Raw genomic sequence first — 16,614 nt, forward strand, 5'->3', positions numbered from 1 at the left:
CCTTCCACCCGCGCCATCTCCTCACAGGGCAGCTCGGGGCAGCCGTGCCCAGCACACTCCTGCCCCGCTGGGGTCATTGCTGTGATAACAAGACCTCCCCCCGTCCCATGGACTCCCCTTGTCCCCGGGCCGCTAAGTGCAGCGAAGGGAGGCCGGGTGAGCACCAAGGTCTGGCGTGCCCTGGGGGAAAGGCGCCGATGAGGGGGGGACCGTTTCCCACTGGGCAGGGTGGGGCTATAGGGAACACGTGGCATCAGCACCCGTGAGGCCAACCCGCTGGCTGGAACAACGACTCCCCATGCGGCACCAAGGGGCCTGCTGCCAGAGGTGCTGGGTTTGATCCCTACCTAGGATCCAGGGTTGATGTAGGTGCCATAGTGCCCCACACGTACCCGCAGACCCTGGCTGGGCTGCTACGCTCAGCTCGGGGCGCTCCCCAGCAGACAGAGGCCAGGGAAGGGTGAGACAAACACAGGGGCTGATTTGCAAAGAAGGGCTCAGGTGTCCATTGTCTAGGTCAGCTGGGAAAGGCTGAGTGCCCAGGCGGAGGGCATGGGGACACTGCATGGAATGGACAGGTACAAAGCCCAAGGAGGGAGAGGGAGGGCCGTGCTGGGGGATGGATCCAGCCGTGGGAATCGTCCCCAGGGCAGGGCTGGGAGTGTTGTCACACCCTGACTGGACTGGGGGATGGATCTGGCTGGGAATTGTCCCCCGGAAGAGCCAAGGCTCCCTCACGTCTGAGGCAAGGGCTGGTAGCCCGGGGGCTTGGAACAGCCAATAATGGAACGTGTCCCTGAGACTGACCCTGCCTGTGATGAGCTAACCCAGGGGCTCTTGGCCCGTGGCCTGTAGCACTTGCTGGCTGGTCACATGGCACCAGCTTCACCTTCTTCCCAGCTGCTCAAAACCTTTCCCAAGCGAGCAGGGGAGGTTACACAGGTGTTATCCACCACCCAGCGGGAGGGAAGGGGAGACAGGACCTAGCGCGGGGTGCTGGCCAATGGGAGGGGAATGGAGATGGGGCGACAGGGCCTAGCACGGGGTGCTGGCCAGTGGGAGGGGAGTGGAGATGGGGCGACAGGGCCTAGTGCAGGGTGCTGGCCAATGGGAAGGGAGGCTGGCCGGGGTGGGGGCCAGTGGAAGAGAAGGGGGGAAGAGGGGAGACCGGCCTGGGCTTGGGACGGCGACTCCCTGCCATGCACTCCCTGCAGCCGCTGGCTGAGAACTGTGGAGTTTATTCGAGCACCAAGAATGAGACAAGAACAGCCGAGGTCACCAACACGCCAGAGCGCCAGGGAGGGGCCTGGCACCCCGGGGGCAGAGGGCTGGGCAGGGCAGCCCAGCAGGGGCAGGGAGCCGTGGCCCCTAGACGAAGTGCCTGTGCTCCATGCTGTAGTCGAAGGGGTCCCCGGCGAAGGGCAGCTCGGGGGGTTCGTTATAGATTCCCGTCAGGAAGATCCCCAGGGTCCCGAGGATCATCACCGGGGTCACCAGGAAGAGGCAGAGGCGGTCGACCGTCCGGGCAACGCGGTTCCAGTTATCCTTCTCCTGGGGCGGGGGGACCCCCACACAGGCCACCAGAGGGGAGGGGGATGGGACACAGGGCCGGGGAGAAACAGACAGGGGTGGGGCAGAGCATGTGAAGGGGGGCAGAGATTATTAACTGGGGTGAGTCTGGGGAAGGTGAACGAGTCATGGCCAGGAGCCCCCTATTCACACAGCAGAGACGGCCTAGGCTCCCCCGGCACCCTGCTCCCCTGGCACCCTGCTCCCCCAGCACCCCACTTCCCCAACACGACACTCCCTGTAGCACCCTGTACCCCCAGTGCATCGCTCCCCTGGCACCCTGCTCCCCCTGGCACCCCACTCACCCGGCACCCACGAACAGAACTCACCTCAGCCTGAAGGGATGGGAGTTCAGGCTTCCTGCCCCACTCGGTCTCTTGTGCCCGGCTGAGGTTCCCAGCAAGGGGCCAGTTATAACCCACTGTGGGATCTGGGGGCGTTCTGGCCCCCAATGGGCACCTCCATCTTGCTGCGTGGGTCTGACTGGGAGGGCGTTGCTGGGATTGGCCAGTGAGGCAGCCCCATTCCCACTGGGCACCCCGGGGCTGTGGGGCTGGGCTCTGGGCTGCTGTCCACCCGGACACACCCACCTCGTTGTAGTCGTTCTTGTCCCGCGTGTGCTTGATGATGAAGTTGGCGCCGTCGATGGCCGGCTTCACCTCGCTGTACAGCAGCTCCTGCGTGTCAGCCATGCCCAGGGGCTTGGGCCCTGCCAGCGGGCAGGAGGGGAAGGAGACGCTGTGAGGGGTGGCACCAGTTTGCTGGCTTCATGTGTGGGGCCAGGGTCCTGACCTGGGACACGGGGCTTGGGGGATGGGGCTCAGGGGGCAGGCCCAGGGTCCTGGCATGAGGGAGGGGTCGGAGGTCATCCTGGGGTGCGGGCTCAGTGGGGCCGAGGTCCTGTCCCAGGGCTCGGGGGAGGGAGGGCCAGGTTCCCATCCTTGGGCATCGGGTTTGGGGCAGCTGGGGTCCCAGCCAGGACTCGGTTGAGGGGGTGGGACTGGATCCCATTCTGGGGTGTGGGGCTCAGGGGGAGGGTAGCCGGGTCCTATTCTGTGGCTCAGGGAGTGGGCAGGGTCTTGCCCTTGGGTGTGGGGCGTGGGCTGGGGTCCCAGCCTGGGACGGGTGGAGCTCTCTCTTCTGTCCTCTTTGGGTGCCTGCTGCCCTGGGCTGTACATCTCAGTTCTCTCGCGGCCTTGCCCTGCTGGGACCCGCCTTTCCCCGGGCACTAAAGGAGCCAGTGCGCCCATTGGGAGAGCCCTGTGGTGCCCGCCCCATCCCCCGGCCACGGGGCGCTCACGGGAGGGGGTGACGCGGCTGGCCAGCCCGTGCCGCTCCGACTGCTTCTCGAACATGAGCTCGCTGCGGGACTTGATGGCGAAGTACTCCTCCGCCTTGGCCATGTAGCCCACGGAGCTGCTGCGCCGGATCAGCAGGCCGGCGCGGGGGTCTGGCTCGCTCTCCGCTGGCCTGGACATGTGAAGCAGGCGCGGCAGCGTCTCCAGGAAGAGCTGGGGAGGGGGAGAGGCTACTGCTGGGTGCGTCTAGGGGCAGCGGGGGCTCCAGAGCCGGCTGGACGCTCCCCACCCTCCTGCAGGTGCGTTACTGCAGCCCGGCCTTTGGGGGGCGCTCCCAGGCAGCCGTTCTCCCCTCGGCCGAGCCTGCAGGAGCTGGGCTGGCCTGTCGCCCCTAGCTGGGCTGGGAGCCAGGTGTGGTGCCCCTGTGCCAGGCCCTAGGGGGGCCGGGGTGATGCCTGGAGGGAAGGGGCTGGTGCTGGCCAGGCCTAGCTGGAGACAGCCATTGTACCGGGGCTGCATGGGAACTGTCATGCCACTGGGTGGCAGCATCACTCAGCAGCTGTGGGCATTGCCAGGCCTGAACGGGAGAATGCCCGGTGACGTGATTCCCGAACGTTCGGGGGGCTTGGGCCTCTGCACTGATGTGAATCTGCCCCGGCGCCCGCCGCTTGGTCTGCGCAGCACCAGTTGGGGCTGGCTGCTTTGTCTGGTGCCCTGTTCCTGCGGTGCCCCGGCCTTTTCCATGCCCCTCGCTCCCAGGCCCGGGGATCTTGCCAGCGGATTCTGGAGCTGCAGCTGGACATCATGGTTGGGCTCCAGGGGCCCCGGCACGAGCCGAGGGAGCAGCCAGTCACCCCAAGGCGTAGGGGCATGGAGACGGGGTGATGGGCTGACGGAGGTAGCCGGGCATCCTCCCTGCCAGGCACTGAGCCCAGGCAGAGGCCCCAGTGCCCAGTTCCCCTGCTCACCTCTTTGATCCAGCTGGACATGACGTGGGTGCTGGGCGTCCGGAAGTGGATGTTCAGCACAATCACGCAGGTCCCCACCACCGCAGTCACCAGCAGCATGATGAAGAGCAGGTACCTGCAGGGGCAGAGACCGGCTCCCAGTGGGGGCAGCCTGGCTTCCCTCCGTGGGACAGCAGGGCCTGGGCCCCCTGCCAGAGGAGGGCTCTGTAGGAGCCCCATGGACCAGCGACGCAAAGGGTCTCCTTCACCGAGAGTGCGTCTGCTGGGTGGGGGAAACACTCCGAGACCTTCCCAGCAGGGACCAGCCACCCCCACCAGATCATAGGACACCCAGCATCCCCCTCCCACCATCCCCAGGGGTGGGGCACGTGGGGCGACCCATGGAGACTCACTTGCCAATGAGGGGGATGGCGAGGGAGGTGGCTGGCAGACGCTGGGAGATCAGCAGCAGGAAGACAGACTGGGCCAGCAGAACGGAGATAGCCAGAGTCATCTTCTCCCCACCTGGAGAACAGACAGAGCTCAGAGTAACACCCCCTCTGCCCCCCTCCCCCCCCCAGCCCAGTGGGAAGACCCCTAGGGAAAGAGGGGATCCAAGCAGAGGGAGCCCCCCCAGGAACTGCCCCCGGCTCACGAACCCCATGCCACCCGGGGTGCCAGCTCTGATCCCTTCCTGACACAACCCAGGCCTGGGCATTTCCAGCCACCTCATGGTGGAGCTTTGGTCAAGGGAACAGCAGCTCCACTGGGGAGGAACCTGAACCCGGAGGCACAAAGGGGGCAGGTGGCCCCGCACAGGTGGGGGGGGGCGGGGCTTGGCCTCGCCAAATCCCCACTGTCAGTATTGGGGGGTGGGGGGTCTCTCCCTGCCCGGCTGGGTACTTGTGGTTGGGGGAGACCCTGTACTCACTGTGGGGGGGTCGGGATCCTGCACTCAGTGGGGGTGGGATGGGGGTCCGTGTACTCACTGTTGGAGGGACCATGTACTCCCTTGGGGTGGGGGCCCTGCACTCAGTGGGGGTGGGATGGTAGTCCCCATATTCACTGCGGGGGACCCTGTACTCCCTTGGGGTGGGGGTCCTGCACTCACTGGGGGTGGGATGGTAATCCCCATACTCACTGGGGGGGACCCTGTACTCCCTTGGGGTGGGAGTCTCACTGGGGGTGGGATGGGGGACTACTCACTGGGGGCTGAGGACCCCGTACTCTGTGGGGGTGGGATGGGGAAGGCCTGCACTCCGTGGGGGTGGGATGGGGACCCCGTACTCTAGGGGGGTGGGATGGGGGACCCCATACTCCCTGGGGGTGGGACGGGGGACCCCGCACTCACTTTCGGCTGGCAGGTAGAAGACGAAGATGGCCATGAAGGCGATGAGGATGCAGGGCAGGACAATGTTGATGATGTAGAAGAGCGGCTTCCGCTTGATGATGAGGTAGAAGGTGATGTCCTGGTACTTGCTGCTCTCGGGCGAGACGCTCCTGTCGATGTTCTTGCGGGCCGGTTTGTGGACGATCTCCCACTCACCATTCTCTGTGGGAGCGGGGTGGGCAGGGAGGAGGTGCATTGCTGGGCCGCTGCCGGCCTTCACCCCCCCCGACATCCCCCCCCGGCGCCCTGGGACATGGGACTGGCCCTGCCGTGCCTTTTGGTCCCGGTATCTCGGTGCCCCAGTGGCCCATGCTCTACTCCACCAGGGGGACGTCCGTGGGCCCAGCCTAGCTCATGCTCTACTCCACCCAGGGGAGACCTCTCTGCCCCTGGAGCCCCCTGGTTTCCTCCCATGAGGAGACAGCCTCAGAATAAAGCCGCCTCCTCCTGGGCACTGCCCTGCCCCGGGCAAACTACCCAGGTCACCGGCCCCCACCATGCCAGCCCCTGGCTCTGCCCAGTGGGGGGGCAGGGACGTGCTTTACCTGTGAAGGCCTCCAGGTCGAGGGTGATCCATTCCACCAGGTAGTTTTTGTTGAGCATTCCGTCAGGTTCCTGCTTCAGGTTCATGGTGATCTCCTTGGCGTTGTAGCGGAGGGAGCTGGGCCCGACAAGAGACAGGTGAGGGGTGGCTTCTCTCCCCCTCGCTCCACTGCACCCCCCCGTGTCTCATACTGCCAGTGAGGATGGGAACTCCCCTTGAGTGGTGCACCCCGACCAAGGCCTGGCGCTCAACGGCTGCCCCGGTTGTCATGGGGAAGCTGATGTGACGTAGACTCATAGACTCATAGACTTTAAGGTCAGAAGGGACCATTATGATCATCTAGTCTGACCTCCCGCATGATGCAGGCCACAAAGCCGTCCCAACCCCTTTCCCTTGACTCTGCTGTTGAAGTCCCCAAATCCTGTGGTTTAGAGACTTCAAGTAGCAGAGAATCCTCCAGCTAGCGACCCCTGCCCCATGCTGCTGAGGAAGGCGAAAAACCTCCAGGGCCTCAGCCAATCTACCCTGGAGAAAAATTCCTTCCCGACCCCAAATATGGCGATCAGTAGAACCCCGAGCATGTAGGCAAGATTCTCCAGCCAGACCCTCATTGGCCATTGATACTATTTACCAGCGATGGCACGCTGTTCATTTGACTAAAATCATGTTATCCCATTAAACCATTCCCTCCATAAACTTATCTAGCTTAATCTTAAAGCCAGACAGGTCCTTTGCCCCCACCGTTTCCCTCGGAAGGCTATTCCAATATTTCACCCCATTATGAGTGTGATATAATCTCTCATTGGAAGGTGACAGGGCCAGAAAGAGTTAATTACCTCCCAGACTGACCTGACCCGGGGCTGAACTTTAAAGACTAGTTAGGAAGATCTGTAAATGAATAGAGCTTTGAAATGCAGCCGGGTTGTTAGAGGTAGAAGGGTAGATGTTTGCTCAGGTCTTGGGAAGTAAGCAAACAAGTCTTGTCTATTGCTATAGCTTTGATTCAAAGATCAAAAAAAGGAATATTAACATTTAAGAAGACACTTGAGTGAAATAGTATTATTGTCTCTATGTCTCTTTGAAGGTTGTGGTAACCTGGATCTGAACTGTTTAAAATTACCCTGTGCTAACTGCCAGGATGTTTAGGAGAAGGAAAGTTAAAGCCTATTGTTTTCTCAGGCCAAAAGGCTGCTGGAAATATACAAAAACCCTGGGACATGATCCTGCTTCATCTCAGATCTGCTTTGGGTTTCAAGAGGGGGAAACCTTAAGCTACAAGGATTGAGATCCCCAGTCATCGACTGAAGTCACCCTGAATATGGACATTGGACTATAACCTATGGACTATTTTTAAAAGGACTTTTGGCAACTACAAGCTCATCTCTGCTATGTATCTGAACCTCCAGAATCGAATTCAAGTCTGTCTGTATATTGATCTTTTAACCAACACTCGCTCTCTTTTCTTTTTTAATAAATTTTAGCTTAGTTAATAAAGATTGGCTATAAGCATGTATTTGGGATTAGATCTAAATTTTGAATTGACCTGGGTGTGTGGCTGGTCCTTTGGAATCAGAAGAACCTTTTCTTTAATATGATGAGATAAGATTTTCAGTAATCATCATCCTATCTGACATGTGTGTCTGGACGGAGGCCTGAGGCTGGGCACTTTAAGGGAACTCTGTTGTCTGGACTTCTGAATAACCAGTGAGGTAATACAGGAGCTGGTTGGGGCTGGCTTGGTAAATCTAAGTATTGGGATATCCACCAGCTTTTGGGGTTTGTCTGCCTGTAGCGGGGCAGCAACCCCACTCCTGTGAAAGGCCAGGCTGATTGGGGAAGCAGCCACAGCTTGGGCCACACCCCAATCAGGCCACGGCTGGCCCTATAAAAGGGCTGTGAGCTAGGGGCTGAGTTAGTCTCTGTTTAGCTGTAGAGAGAGAGGGATCTGGCTGCCTGGGAGAGAAGGGGATCTGAGTAGAGTAGGGCTGGGGAGAGGCAAGAGGAGCTGGGGAGCTCCAGCCTGGTAACTCCCCAGGCTGCTGGCCTTGTGCAAGGCCTACAAAGGTAGTGGGGCTGCAGAGGTGTGGCCTGGGGTTAGGCAGCTGGTTCAAACCCCCCTTGCCAGGTTTACAGTGGTTTACAGACTGCAGTCTGCCCCAGGGAGCGGGGGCTATGTGATGACTGGCAGTCGCCACTGAGGCAAGGTGGGGATAGAGGGTTGAGGGTGGGGATAGAGGGTTGAGGGTGGGGATAGAGGGTTGAGGGTGGGGGTTCCCCTGGGAGGGGAGACCCAAAGTAAGGGGGTACTGCTGGGGGCAGAACCCTGAGATACAGGGGCACTGGGGTCCAGGAGGGACACCGGGCCAGCGGCAGGCAAGACACCGGCACTCCCTCCGGAGGTGAAGAGCTAATTCCCAGGACGACCAGCAGGAGGCTCCGCACTGGTGCGTCTCACTTCGCTACGCTGCCCTGTTCTGTTTGCAGTTCACCCTAATTGAGTGACTTCAACTGGCTCCCACGGGCAGTATCGTCACAGCTGATCCAAAACCCAGGGAGACCAACAGGAAGCTGCCCCATGGGTGTTTGATCCGGCCCAGGATACAGTGCCAGGGTGACTTTAATGGGCATCTTTCCATTGACTTCAAAGGATTCTGGCTCTTTGGGCATGGCCTGGTGGTGGGCACTGGGGCTGGGCTGGGCCTCCAGCTGGCGGGGTGAGCCCCTCACCTGAACTTGAGGCTGCAGTTCTGCCAGTCGAAGGGGAAGAAGTTGACATTGATGGGGCAGGCGCTGTGGAAGATGGCGGGCGGCAGCCAGTATACGAAGCCGGAGTCGTACACCAGCACGTTGCAGTAGTAGGCGATCTGGAAGAAGCCGTCGTTGCTGCACAAACAGAGACGCGAGCGGGGCTGACGGGGAGCTCAGCATGGCCGGGGGAGCCCTGATGGTCTCTAGGCTAGTGGGGAAAACTCTGTGCCCCTAGGAGTCACGGGGGGACTCTGGCACCCAGGACCAGTGTGTGGGAAAGCCCAAGGGGGGCTTTGACCCCTGCACCGTGGGGTGGGATCTGTGATCAGAATTCTGGGCACCCCAGCACGGACACGGCTGTCCCTAGGGTGATGGCACCTGCTTGGGGCAGGAATTTGAGTGCCAGGGCATTTGAGATCTGGGTGCTGGGCACCCACTGCCAGATTCCCCGAACCACTTGGAACCATCCCAGAGCTGGGCTGGGCACAGCCCCCACGGCTCAGAGCTACCTCGTGGGCGGGCGCAGGGCGAGGGACCCCCACTCCGAGCCCTCGCTCTGCCAGCTGCGGGTCTGTGACGATCTCGCCAAGGGCCCGAAGACCGTGCCATGGGCTGGGTCCTCTGGGAAAAGCCAGGCCAGGACTCACTTGTTCTCCAAGACGATCTCGGGCAGCCACAGCATATCCGGGGGCAGGCGAAGGATCTGCAGGCCACCAAACTCCGACTTGTTCCACTGCAACCTGTAATCTGTCCAGCTCTGCGGGAAACCATGCGTCCAGGACGGACCCTCCACCCAGCGGCTGGACCCCCTCCCATACCCCAGTGTGCTCCGGATCTCCCCTCCCCGGGCCGGCAGGCTCTGCGGAGAGGCCAAGGAACAGAGCCTGGCCCAGCTGCCCTCAGCTGGCACAGTGATGGAATGAAGGGCAGGGTGCAGCAGCACCGGATGTGGGCACCTGCTCCCCTGAGAAGGAAGAGCACTGTTTGAAGTTCTGCTTTAGCTAGAAGGACTTGGCTGCCGGCACAGAGGAGATGGGCGAGGGGCCACTCACAGCTGGACTGGGATCCCCTGGAAGGGGTGGACTCACTAATGTGGCGTGGCTGGAGGGCCATCACCTCCACAGCGGGAACTGACCGGAGTTCCTAAAAGGGAAACTGAGGCAGGGTGCCGCAGCACCGGGTCTTGGCGCCAGGGGGCCTGGCGAGAGGAGGCATCACATGACATGCCCAGAGCACTGGGTGGCGGGTTGGCTTTTGGCACTGGGAGCCCACCCAGAGAAATCCCTCCCCACGTGGGCGGGCCCCGGGGACTCAGAACCCAGCAGGGGGTTGACTTACGTGATCAATCCACACGTTAGTGGTGAGGGTCTCGTCGGCCTCTTTCTGGAAGGATACCAAGCAGAAATGAGACGCAGCATGGGCCCCGGCCCCGCCGCTGGGCGCCAGCGGAGTCAACAATCGCTTGGGAAAGGCATGTTTGGCACCTGTGGTGCCGACACAAACCCAAGGAGCCTTGAGATCGGAACCCAGGCTAACTCCTTCTGAGCCGAGGGGCCTTGGGCCTGGGAGGGGCTGGGCCAGGCACTCAATAACTGCCTCGGGTCTCTCTTCGGCTTTAAAGAGAGGCCACGCTGAGCCCCTGGAGGGGCAGAAAGCCCTGGTGAATTTCAGCCCTGGTGGACGTGCGTTGTGTTCTTCCCCAAACTGGCTCCAAAGCAGCCATGTGGGCGCAATCAGCCCCTCCCGACCATTGACCTGCAGGGCTGAGAACGCACCCGAGCTGGAGGGGCTCTAAGGATCTCACGGGCCGGGGCAGGCCCGGGATCTGGTGAGCCGAGCGGCGGGAGGCCCCTCGAGGAGCCTGCCAACTCACTAGAGAGACGAGGTTGGAGAGCGTCAGGCCCAGGTCCACGTTGACGCTGTCGTCCTTGTTGGTGACGGGCCGCAGCTCCTTGTTGTAGCCCTTCTCCACGAAGAGGTAGTTCACGAGCCGCTCCTCCTGGTTCACGGCCAGGCCGCCTGCGGGACAGGGGCACAAGCAGGAGGGGGACTAGCTGAGTCCGAGCAGGTGACCCCTTGCAGCAGCGATGGGGCTGGAGTGCCTGGCCCTTGCCCCATGCTGAGACCCCTCTGTGACGTTATTGACATAAACTGCGACCGTGTGTGTGTGTGTATAATATCCCCTGAGCCCTGAACCCACCGAACCTAACTGAATCCCACCACGGGAGGGTCACCCCATCCCCATTACCCAGCCCACTTACTTATACCCATGACTGCCTCTACTTCCTGTATGGGTGATAGACCCTCACCGCTTATCGGCTGTTTCCTGATCCCGCCCACCGGTTACCCCCCCTCATTGGGGACATTGCATTCTGTATATACTATGTGTGCTGCCCAACCCCAAAACACTAACATCCCCCCTATACTCTGTATGCTACCCCCAATGACCAATAACTGACGCCTCAAATTTCCTGTATTGTTTATTTTTCATATATTTGCAGCAAATATTGTACCAAGTTTGTCGTATGAGGTGTCTATGAAAAGGTTATGATTTGCTGGTTATGGTGTGTGTGTCTCATTTTTGTAGCTGAAGTTATGAATATTGGCTATGTACTTGTATCTCAATGTGTTTAGATTCTAAGTAGCCTCAGTGAAGCATTTGGTCAGCTTCTTGAGAAAGGGCTATTCTCCGTAAGCGCCCAATCAAGAAACACTTAACAGACAATGAACTTTGGGAGACGCCAATCCACATCTGAGCTTTCCTGGGACTGTTCAAACTAACATGTAAACAATGGCGTTGGCCTGCAAACTGAGTCCTGCATGGGCATGTGACTTGCCCATGTGACTCCAGACTCCATCTTGCTGCTGTGATTTTTCCACAGTAAGAACAAAAGGGGGCCTGCCACGGGTAGAGAATATAAAAAGCCCTGAAAACCCCTCCATCTTGTCTTCAATCCTGCGTCTGACCTCTGGAGGAACCTTACTACAAACTGAATGACCCATCCCAGCTGGGGATGTTCCAGAGACTTGCTTTGAGCCTGCAGTTTATTCCATCACTGCTACAAGCCTGAACCAAGAACTGTGCCATTACTGTATGTAATTGATTCCATTTAACCAATTCTAACTCTCATCTCTATCTTTTTCGTTTTTATGAATAAACCTTTCGATTTTAGATTCTAAAAGATTGGCAACAGCGTGATTTATGGGTAAGATCTGATTTGTATATTGAGCTGGGTCTAGGGCTTGGCCCTTTGGGATCGAGAGAACCTTTTTTCTTTTACTGGGGTATTGGTTTTCTTAACCATTCGTCCCCATAACAAGTGGCACTGGTGGTGATACTGGGAAACTGGAGTGTCTCATGGAATTGCTTGTATGACTTGTGGTTCTCTCTGTTTGGCTGGTTTGGGGCCTTAGAAGTGGAGAAACCCGCGCCTGGGGCTGTGACTGCCCTGTTCTAAGCAATTTGTCCTGAATTGATACTCTCAGAAGTGTCCCACCAAAGCCAGCATCGTTACACCCTCCACCTGCTGCATGTACTTCCCAGCCCCCTTCCACCTAGGGAGAAGCCCTGCCCCGGATGGACCAGGCTGTGGCAGAAAGGCCTGGAGGGCAGAGGGAATGGCTTGGCAGGGGTGAGAGGGGCACATGACACTGCCCACATGTGAGGGCCTTACTGGGCTGCTGGGAGCCTAGGACAGGGCTCTGCATGGCCGTGGCCCACCTCTGGGCGCAGCTGGGCTCCAGCACTGAGACTGGCTGCTGCGGGAATAACCAGCCGCTCCACCGCCAGGGCTGTGTGCTTGCTGCGCCCCCAGGGGATTTAGGCACTTGACGGCCGGGCACCAGCTCCTCAGGCCAGGCTGGGACGTTAGACGGGATCTTCCCAGGAGAGTATTGACCCCTGCACACGTATGTACACACACATGTACGAACGCGTGCACACACCCACGCCCCTCCACATACATTCCCCTTGCCCTGAGGCCTGTTGTGATGGTGCCTGTTTAGCATCAGGGTGGGTTTGGTGAGCCCATCGCTGAAGCCAGGCCAGGCCGGGGCGCATTCCAGAGCGCTCTGCTCTGGAGCAGGGGATGAGCCGTTCCCGTCCGGCTGCCTGTGGGCAGAGGGGAGGTGGGCTCCAGGGGGCAGTGGTACCCGGGGGCCTACTGTGTGGGGAGGGGCACTGTCAGTGCATTCTGGACGGGCAGCCGGATCCCCAGCCTGGTGCTCCCTCCCTGGCAGGGGGTGGAGACCTGGCCAAAGCCAAAGAGCCGGGGAGGGGGGCTCTATGGGGTGGGGGTCACCCCAGGACCAGTGCCCCTCCCCCACAGCTGGAGGGCTGGCTTGGTCTCGGTCAGGCCTCCTGCACCAAGCTCCCACCCTGCCCCGTGCGATTGGTGCCCGCAGAATCAGTTCTCCCCGCCGGAAACAGAGTGGGGGGGAGCAGAGGGTGCAGGGTGGGGGGTGTTTTCAATGGCAGCCCCGCGTCCTTACCCGACAGGGCGACGGCCCAGAGCAGAGCAAGCCGCAGGGCCGGCCTCTCCATGTTCCGTGGGGGCTGGTGCCCGGCCGCGCCCCTGCTCCCCGCCAGCCCCTCGCCGGCTCCTGGGTTTGTGGCGAAGGTCGGAAGCCTGAGCTGGGAATGTGGATGGACAGCAGCAGGTGGGGGAGGGAGGGGGACACAGGAAGAAAATAGCAGCAACTCAATCTCTTCCCCACCCCCCATGCCAGGGGCGGGGACTTGGTTTGCTTGTGGTATGCGCTGGGCAGGAGGGGGCGGCTGGGGGGCAGAGCACACCCATCCTGGCCCCAGCGCTAGGTAGCCATCAGCTCATGGAGTGGACCCTGGTGTGACACTGGGGCGGGAGGGGAGGCCCCCCAGGACTGGGCCTGGGGAATGGGGCTACTCTGCTCCGTCCACAGTCCAGTCCCCTAGCCGGGCTCTGTGGCAGATGACCCACCCCATCACGGGGGGGCAGGCCACCGGGCTAACGGCAGCCCCCAGCCATGGTAGCGGGGAGACTGAGCCTGGGCAGGAGATGAGGGTGTCATGGATCCGCATGGTCTGGTCTAAGCCCTGGCCTCTGACCAGTCCCTTGGGAGTGTCCCCCTGCAGTGGGCTGGACCCCAAGGACCCCCCCAGGACTGGGCCCCCACGACTCCAGAGCTGGCCTTTCAGGGGCCAGTGCTTCATGGCTCCCCGCAGCAAACCCAGCCCAGCCAGACCTTGCGGGGCCTCAGCCTGTGCCCGTCGAGGTGCCAAGCTCCAGCAACCCTGGCAGCTTTGTCAAACCCAGGTAGTCGTGTACCAGTCCCCGGCCACACAGCCGCTGAGAGTTCTCAGCTGGCACAGAGAGGCGAGGGTTAAGCCAGTATTCAGCCAGGCTGAGACGCAGGGTAGCACCTGAGGGGAGGCTCCTGTGCTCACTGGGGGGAGAGGCAGTTGCTGGCAGGTGGACGAGGGACAGATTCCCCCACACATCCCCTAAAACCGGCTCCTGCCCCTGGCACTGTAGGGCTGTGACGGGATGGGTGTGGCATGGTCGGATGTCTGTTCCGCAGGGCCAAGCTGCATGCCCTCCGGCGGCCTGGCTCCGGGGGGTCTCCGCCACCTGTGACAAGTGGAAGCTCTGGGGTTTCCCACTGCCCATAGGGGCTGGGCTGCTGTGGGGTCCCCTCGCTGCCCACCATGGCTGGGAGCTGTAGAATCCCCCCCCCCACCGTGGCTGCGAGCTGCAGGGGGCTGGCTGAGAGCTCCAGCCCCGGGGCAGATAATGTCACTGAGGTCTCTGGAAGTCACGGATTTGGTGACTTTCTGGGACTTCTACAGCCAGCAGGTGCGACTGACCCCCAAGGCCGATCAAGTAACACGGGCCGCCCCGGGGCCAGCCACACCACCCCTGCCACAACAGAGGCAGTCCTTGGCCAGCACCGCGGGTGCCCTGGAGCCCCCCGAGCACCAGCGGGTGCCCCAGAGCCCCCCCTCCAGAACAGCAGCTGCACCTCTGGAGTTTATGAATTTTTATTTATTGCCCGTGACCTATCCGTGACTTTTACTAAAAATCCCCATGATTAAATCTTAGCCGTACCCATAATGCACTGCAGAGGCAGAGCTCCTCGGGCTGCTCCCTTAACACCAGCCCCTTCCAACCGGTATTAAGCAACAGCTTCAAGCCCAATGCAGAGAGCTCACCTGGGGGTGACTGTGGCCACCAATGCCCAGGCCCCACAAAGAGCCCCCGCCCAGGGCTGACTGCAGCCTCTCCGGCAACAGGGCTGGGAGGCTGAACAGTGGGGCTCCAGATGGGCACCCCGGCCAAGCCATGGCTGCCCTGCCTGCCCGCTGCCTGGCACTGGCTGGCGTTAGTTTTCTGTGAGGTTCAGCTCCATTTCCTGCTGTGAATTTGGGGAGCTGGCAGGGGAGGGGAGGGAGCGTTGGCAGGGCTGGGATGACACATGGCCCTGGGGGTGGGTCTCTAGAGGACCACAGTGGAAAGGGCTGGTGCGACGGGGTATCCGCCCCACACAGGGCCTGAAGGGGTGAATCAGGCCCATTCACCTATAGGCGACCCCTGAGGAAAGCCAGGGCGTGCTAAGGTCTAAGCGGTGGATGAAGTCCAGCTGCAGGAGGAGCTGGGCTGGGCTTATAAAGCCAGGAAGCTGGCAGCAGAAAGGGGCTGCTGGGAAGTAAGCTTCAGCTCCTCCCTGGGAGAAGGGAGATGCATTGGAGGTGGGGGGGCTCAATAGTCTGCAGCCCCCACCCCCACCCCGCAAGGAGGGTGTTAGAGCGGACACACCCAGAGCGGATGAACTGGAAGCTGTAGGAAGTAGCCCAGAGGAGAAACAGGGTCCCTGGACTGGAGCCCAGCGTAGTGGGCAGGCCCGGGTTCCCCTAGCGGCCTGTGGGGAAGCGGCACTCTTAGGGCTATGGCAGAGACGACTGCCTGAGACCTGTCATGGGGCAGGGCTTTGGGACCCGGCCAGTAGGGTTACCATATCTAACAAATAAAAAAAGAGAACCCTCCACGGGCCCTGGCCCCGCCCATTTCCCCACCCCAGCCCCGCCTCAACCCCGCCCCTTCCCCGCCCTAACTCCGCCCCCTCCTCCCTCCCACTCCCAGCCACGGGGAAAGGGCTGCCCGAGCGCTACAGGCTTCACGGTTTGCCGGGCAGCCCCCAGACCCTGCGCCCCCGGCCGGCACTTCCCCAGCGCAGCTGGAGCCCGGGAGGGGAAGCGCCCAGCCGGGGGCGCAGGGTCTGGAGGCTGCCCGGCAAACCGTGAAGCCGGTAGCACTCGGGCTTTGGGCAGCCCCCTTGCCTCCGGACCCTGCACCCCCAGCCGGGCACTTCCCCTCTCGGGCTCCGGCGGCGCAAGGTCCGGAGGCATGGGGGCTGCCCAAAGCCGGTAGCGCTCGGGCAGCTCGACTCTTAAACAGAGCCGAAGAGTCAGGGGAGGAGCAGAGCCGCCATTTTCCCAGACATGTTCGGATTTTTGGCAGTTCCCCCGGACGGGGGTTTGAGTGCCGAAAAGCCGGACATGTCCGGGAAAAAGAGGACGTATGGTAACCCTACCGGCCAGAGGACTGAGACACAAAGAGGAAGCAGCGACTCCTGGAACGAGAGGAGCCGCAGATGGAGCATGGCGGAGTGCAACCGCAGGAAGGGGTGCTGGCAGTGCAGCGCTAATCCCCAGAACGGCCAGGCGGGGGGGGGGAGGGGCACTGCATGTGGTGAGCAGAGTGTCCCGTCACACTTTGGACCATGGGGCATCTTGCCCGCTCATCTGCCCATGTGGGATTGCTCCCTGGCATGTGCCATGTAGCCCAGGGCCTTGTGTGATGCCCTGGCAGGAGGTGAGAAGAACACCTAGCAGGCCCCACCCCTCGATAGCCTGGCCCCCTGCTGCTTGGCCCGCCCCCTCCTTTGTGGGCAATGCCCACGGCTGTCAGAGGGCAGGCTGTCACCCACAGGAGACAGGCCCAGTGGGGATCCGATCCATTGCCCTGCAGACTCCCAGTCCTTGGCCTTCGCCCCCAGAGCTGTCAGCCCCCAGAGCTCCCGGCTTTCCAGCAGTCCAGCTAGGCCGTGCTTCCTGCTCTGAAGGAGCATTTCCCAGCATTC

General features: G+C 61.2%; 1 protein-coding gene across 1 annotated transcript; it reads right to left on the reverse strand.

The window, feature by feature from the left end:
* Positions 1-1,227: 1,227 nt before the first annotated feature.
* CHRND (cholinergic receptor nicotinic delta subunit) lies at positions 1,228-13,127 on the reverse strand. Its single transcript, XM_054039863.1, has 12 exons — positions 12,988-13,127; positions 10,370-10,515; positions 9,835-9,879; positions 9,144-9,253; positions 8,476-8,631; positions 5,750-5,865; positions 5,166-5,366; positions 4,228-4,339; positions 3,836-3,950; positions 2,870-3,080; positions 2,160-2,278; positions 1,228-1,551 (listed from the first exon to the last, which is right to left on the reverse strand). Exons 1-12 carry the CDS (start codon positions 13,037-13,039, stop codon positions 1,369-1,371), a joined length of 1,566 nt encoding a protein of 521 aa, XP_053895838.1. The 5' UTR covers positions 13,040-13,127; the 3' UTR covers positions 1,228-1,368.
* Positions 13,128-16,614: the final 3,487 nt, after the last annotated feature.

This window comes from Malaclemys terrapin, chromosome 9 (genome assembly GCF_027887155.1).
Source record: "Malaclemys terrapin pileata isolate rMalTer1 chromosome 9, rMalTer1.hap1, whole genome shotgun sequence".
In the NCBI taxonomy this organism is placed as follows: domain Eukaryota; kingdom Metazoa; phylum Chordata; order Testudines; family Emydidae; genus Malaclemys; species Malaclemys terrapin.

Excerpts from the sequence above, each read along its gene's own strand:
- CHRND (XM_054039863.1), bottom strand. The coding sequence starts at position 13,039 with ATGGAGAGGCCGGCCCTGCGGCTTGCTCTGCTCTGGGCCGTCGCCCTG. Across the intron at positions 3,951-4,227 it reads GCCATCCCCCTCATTGGCAA|GTACCTGCTCTTCATCATGC; the intron begins GTGAGTCTCCAT and ends CTGCCCCTGCAG. Across the intron at positions 1,552-2,159 it reads ACAAGAACGACTACAACGAG|GAGAAGGATAACTGGAACCG; the intron begins GTGGGTGTGTCC and ends CCCCCGCCCCAG.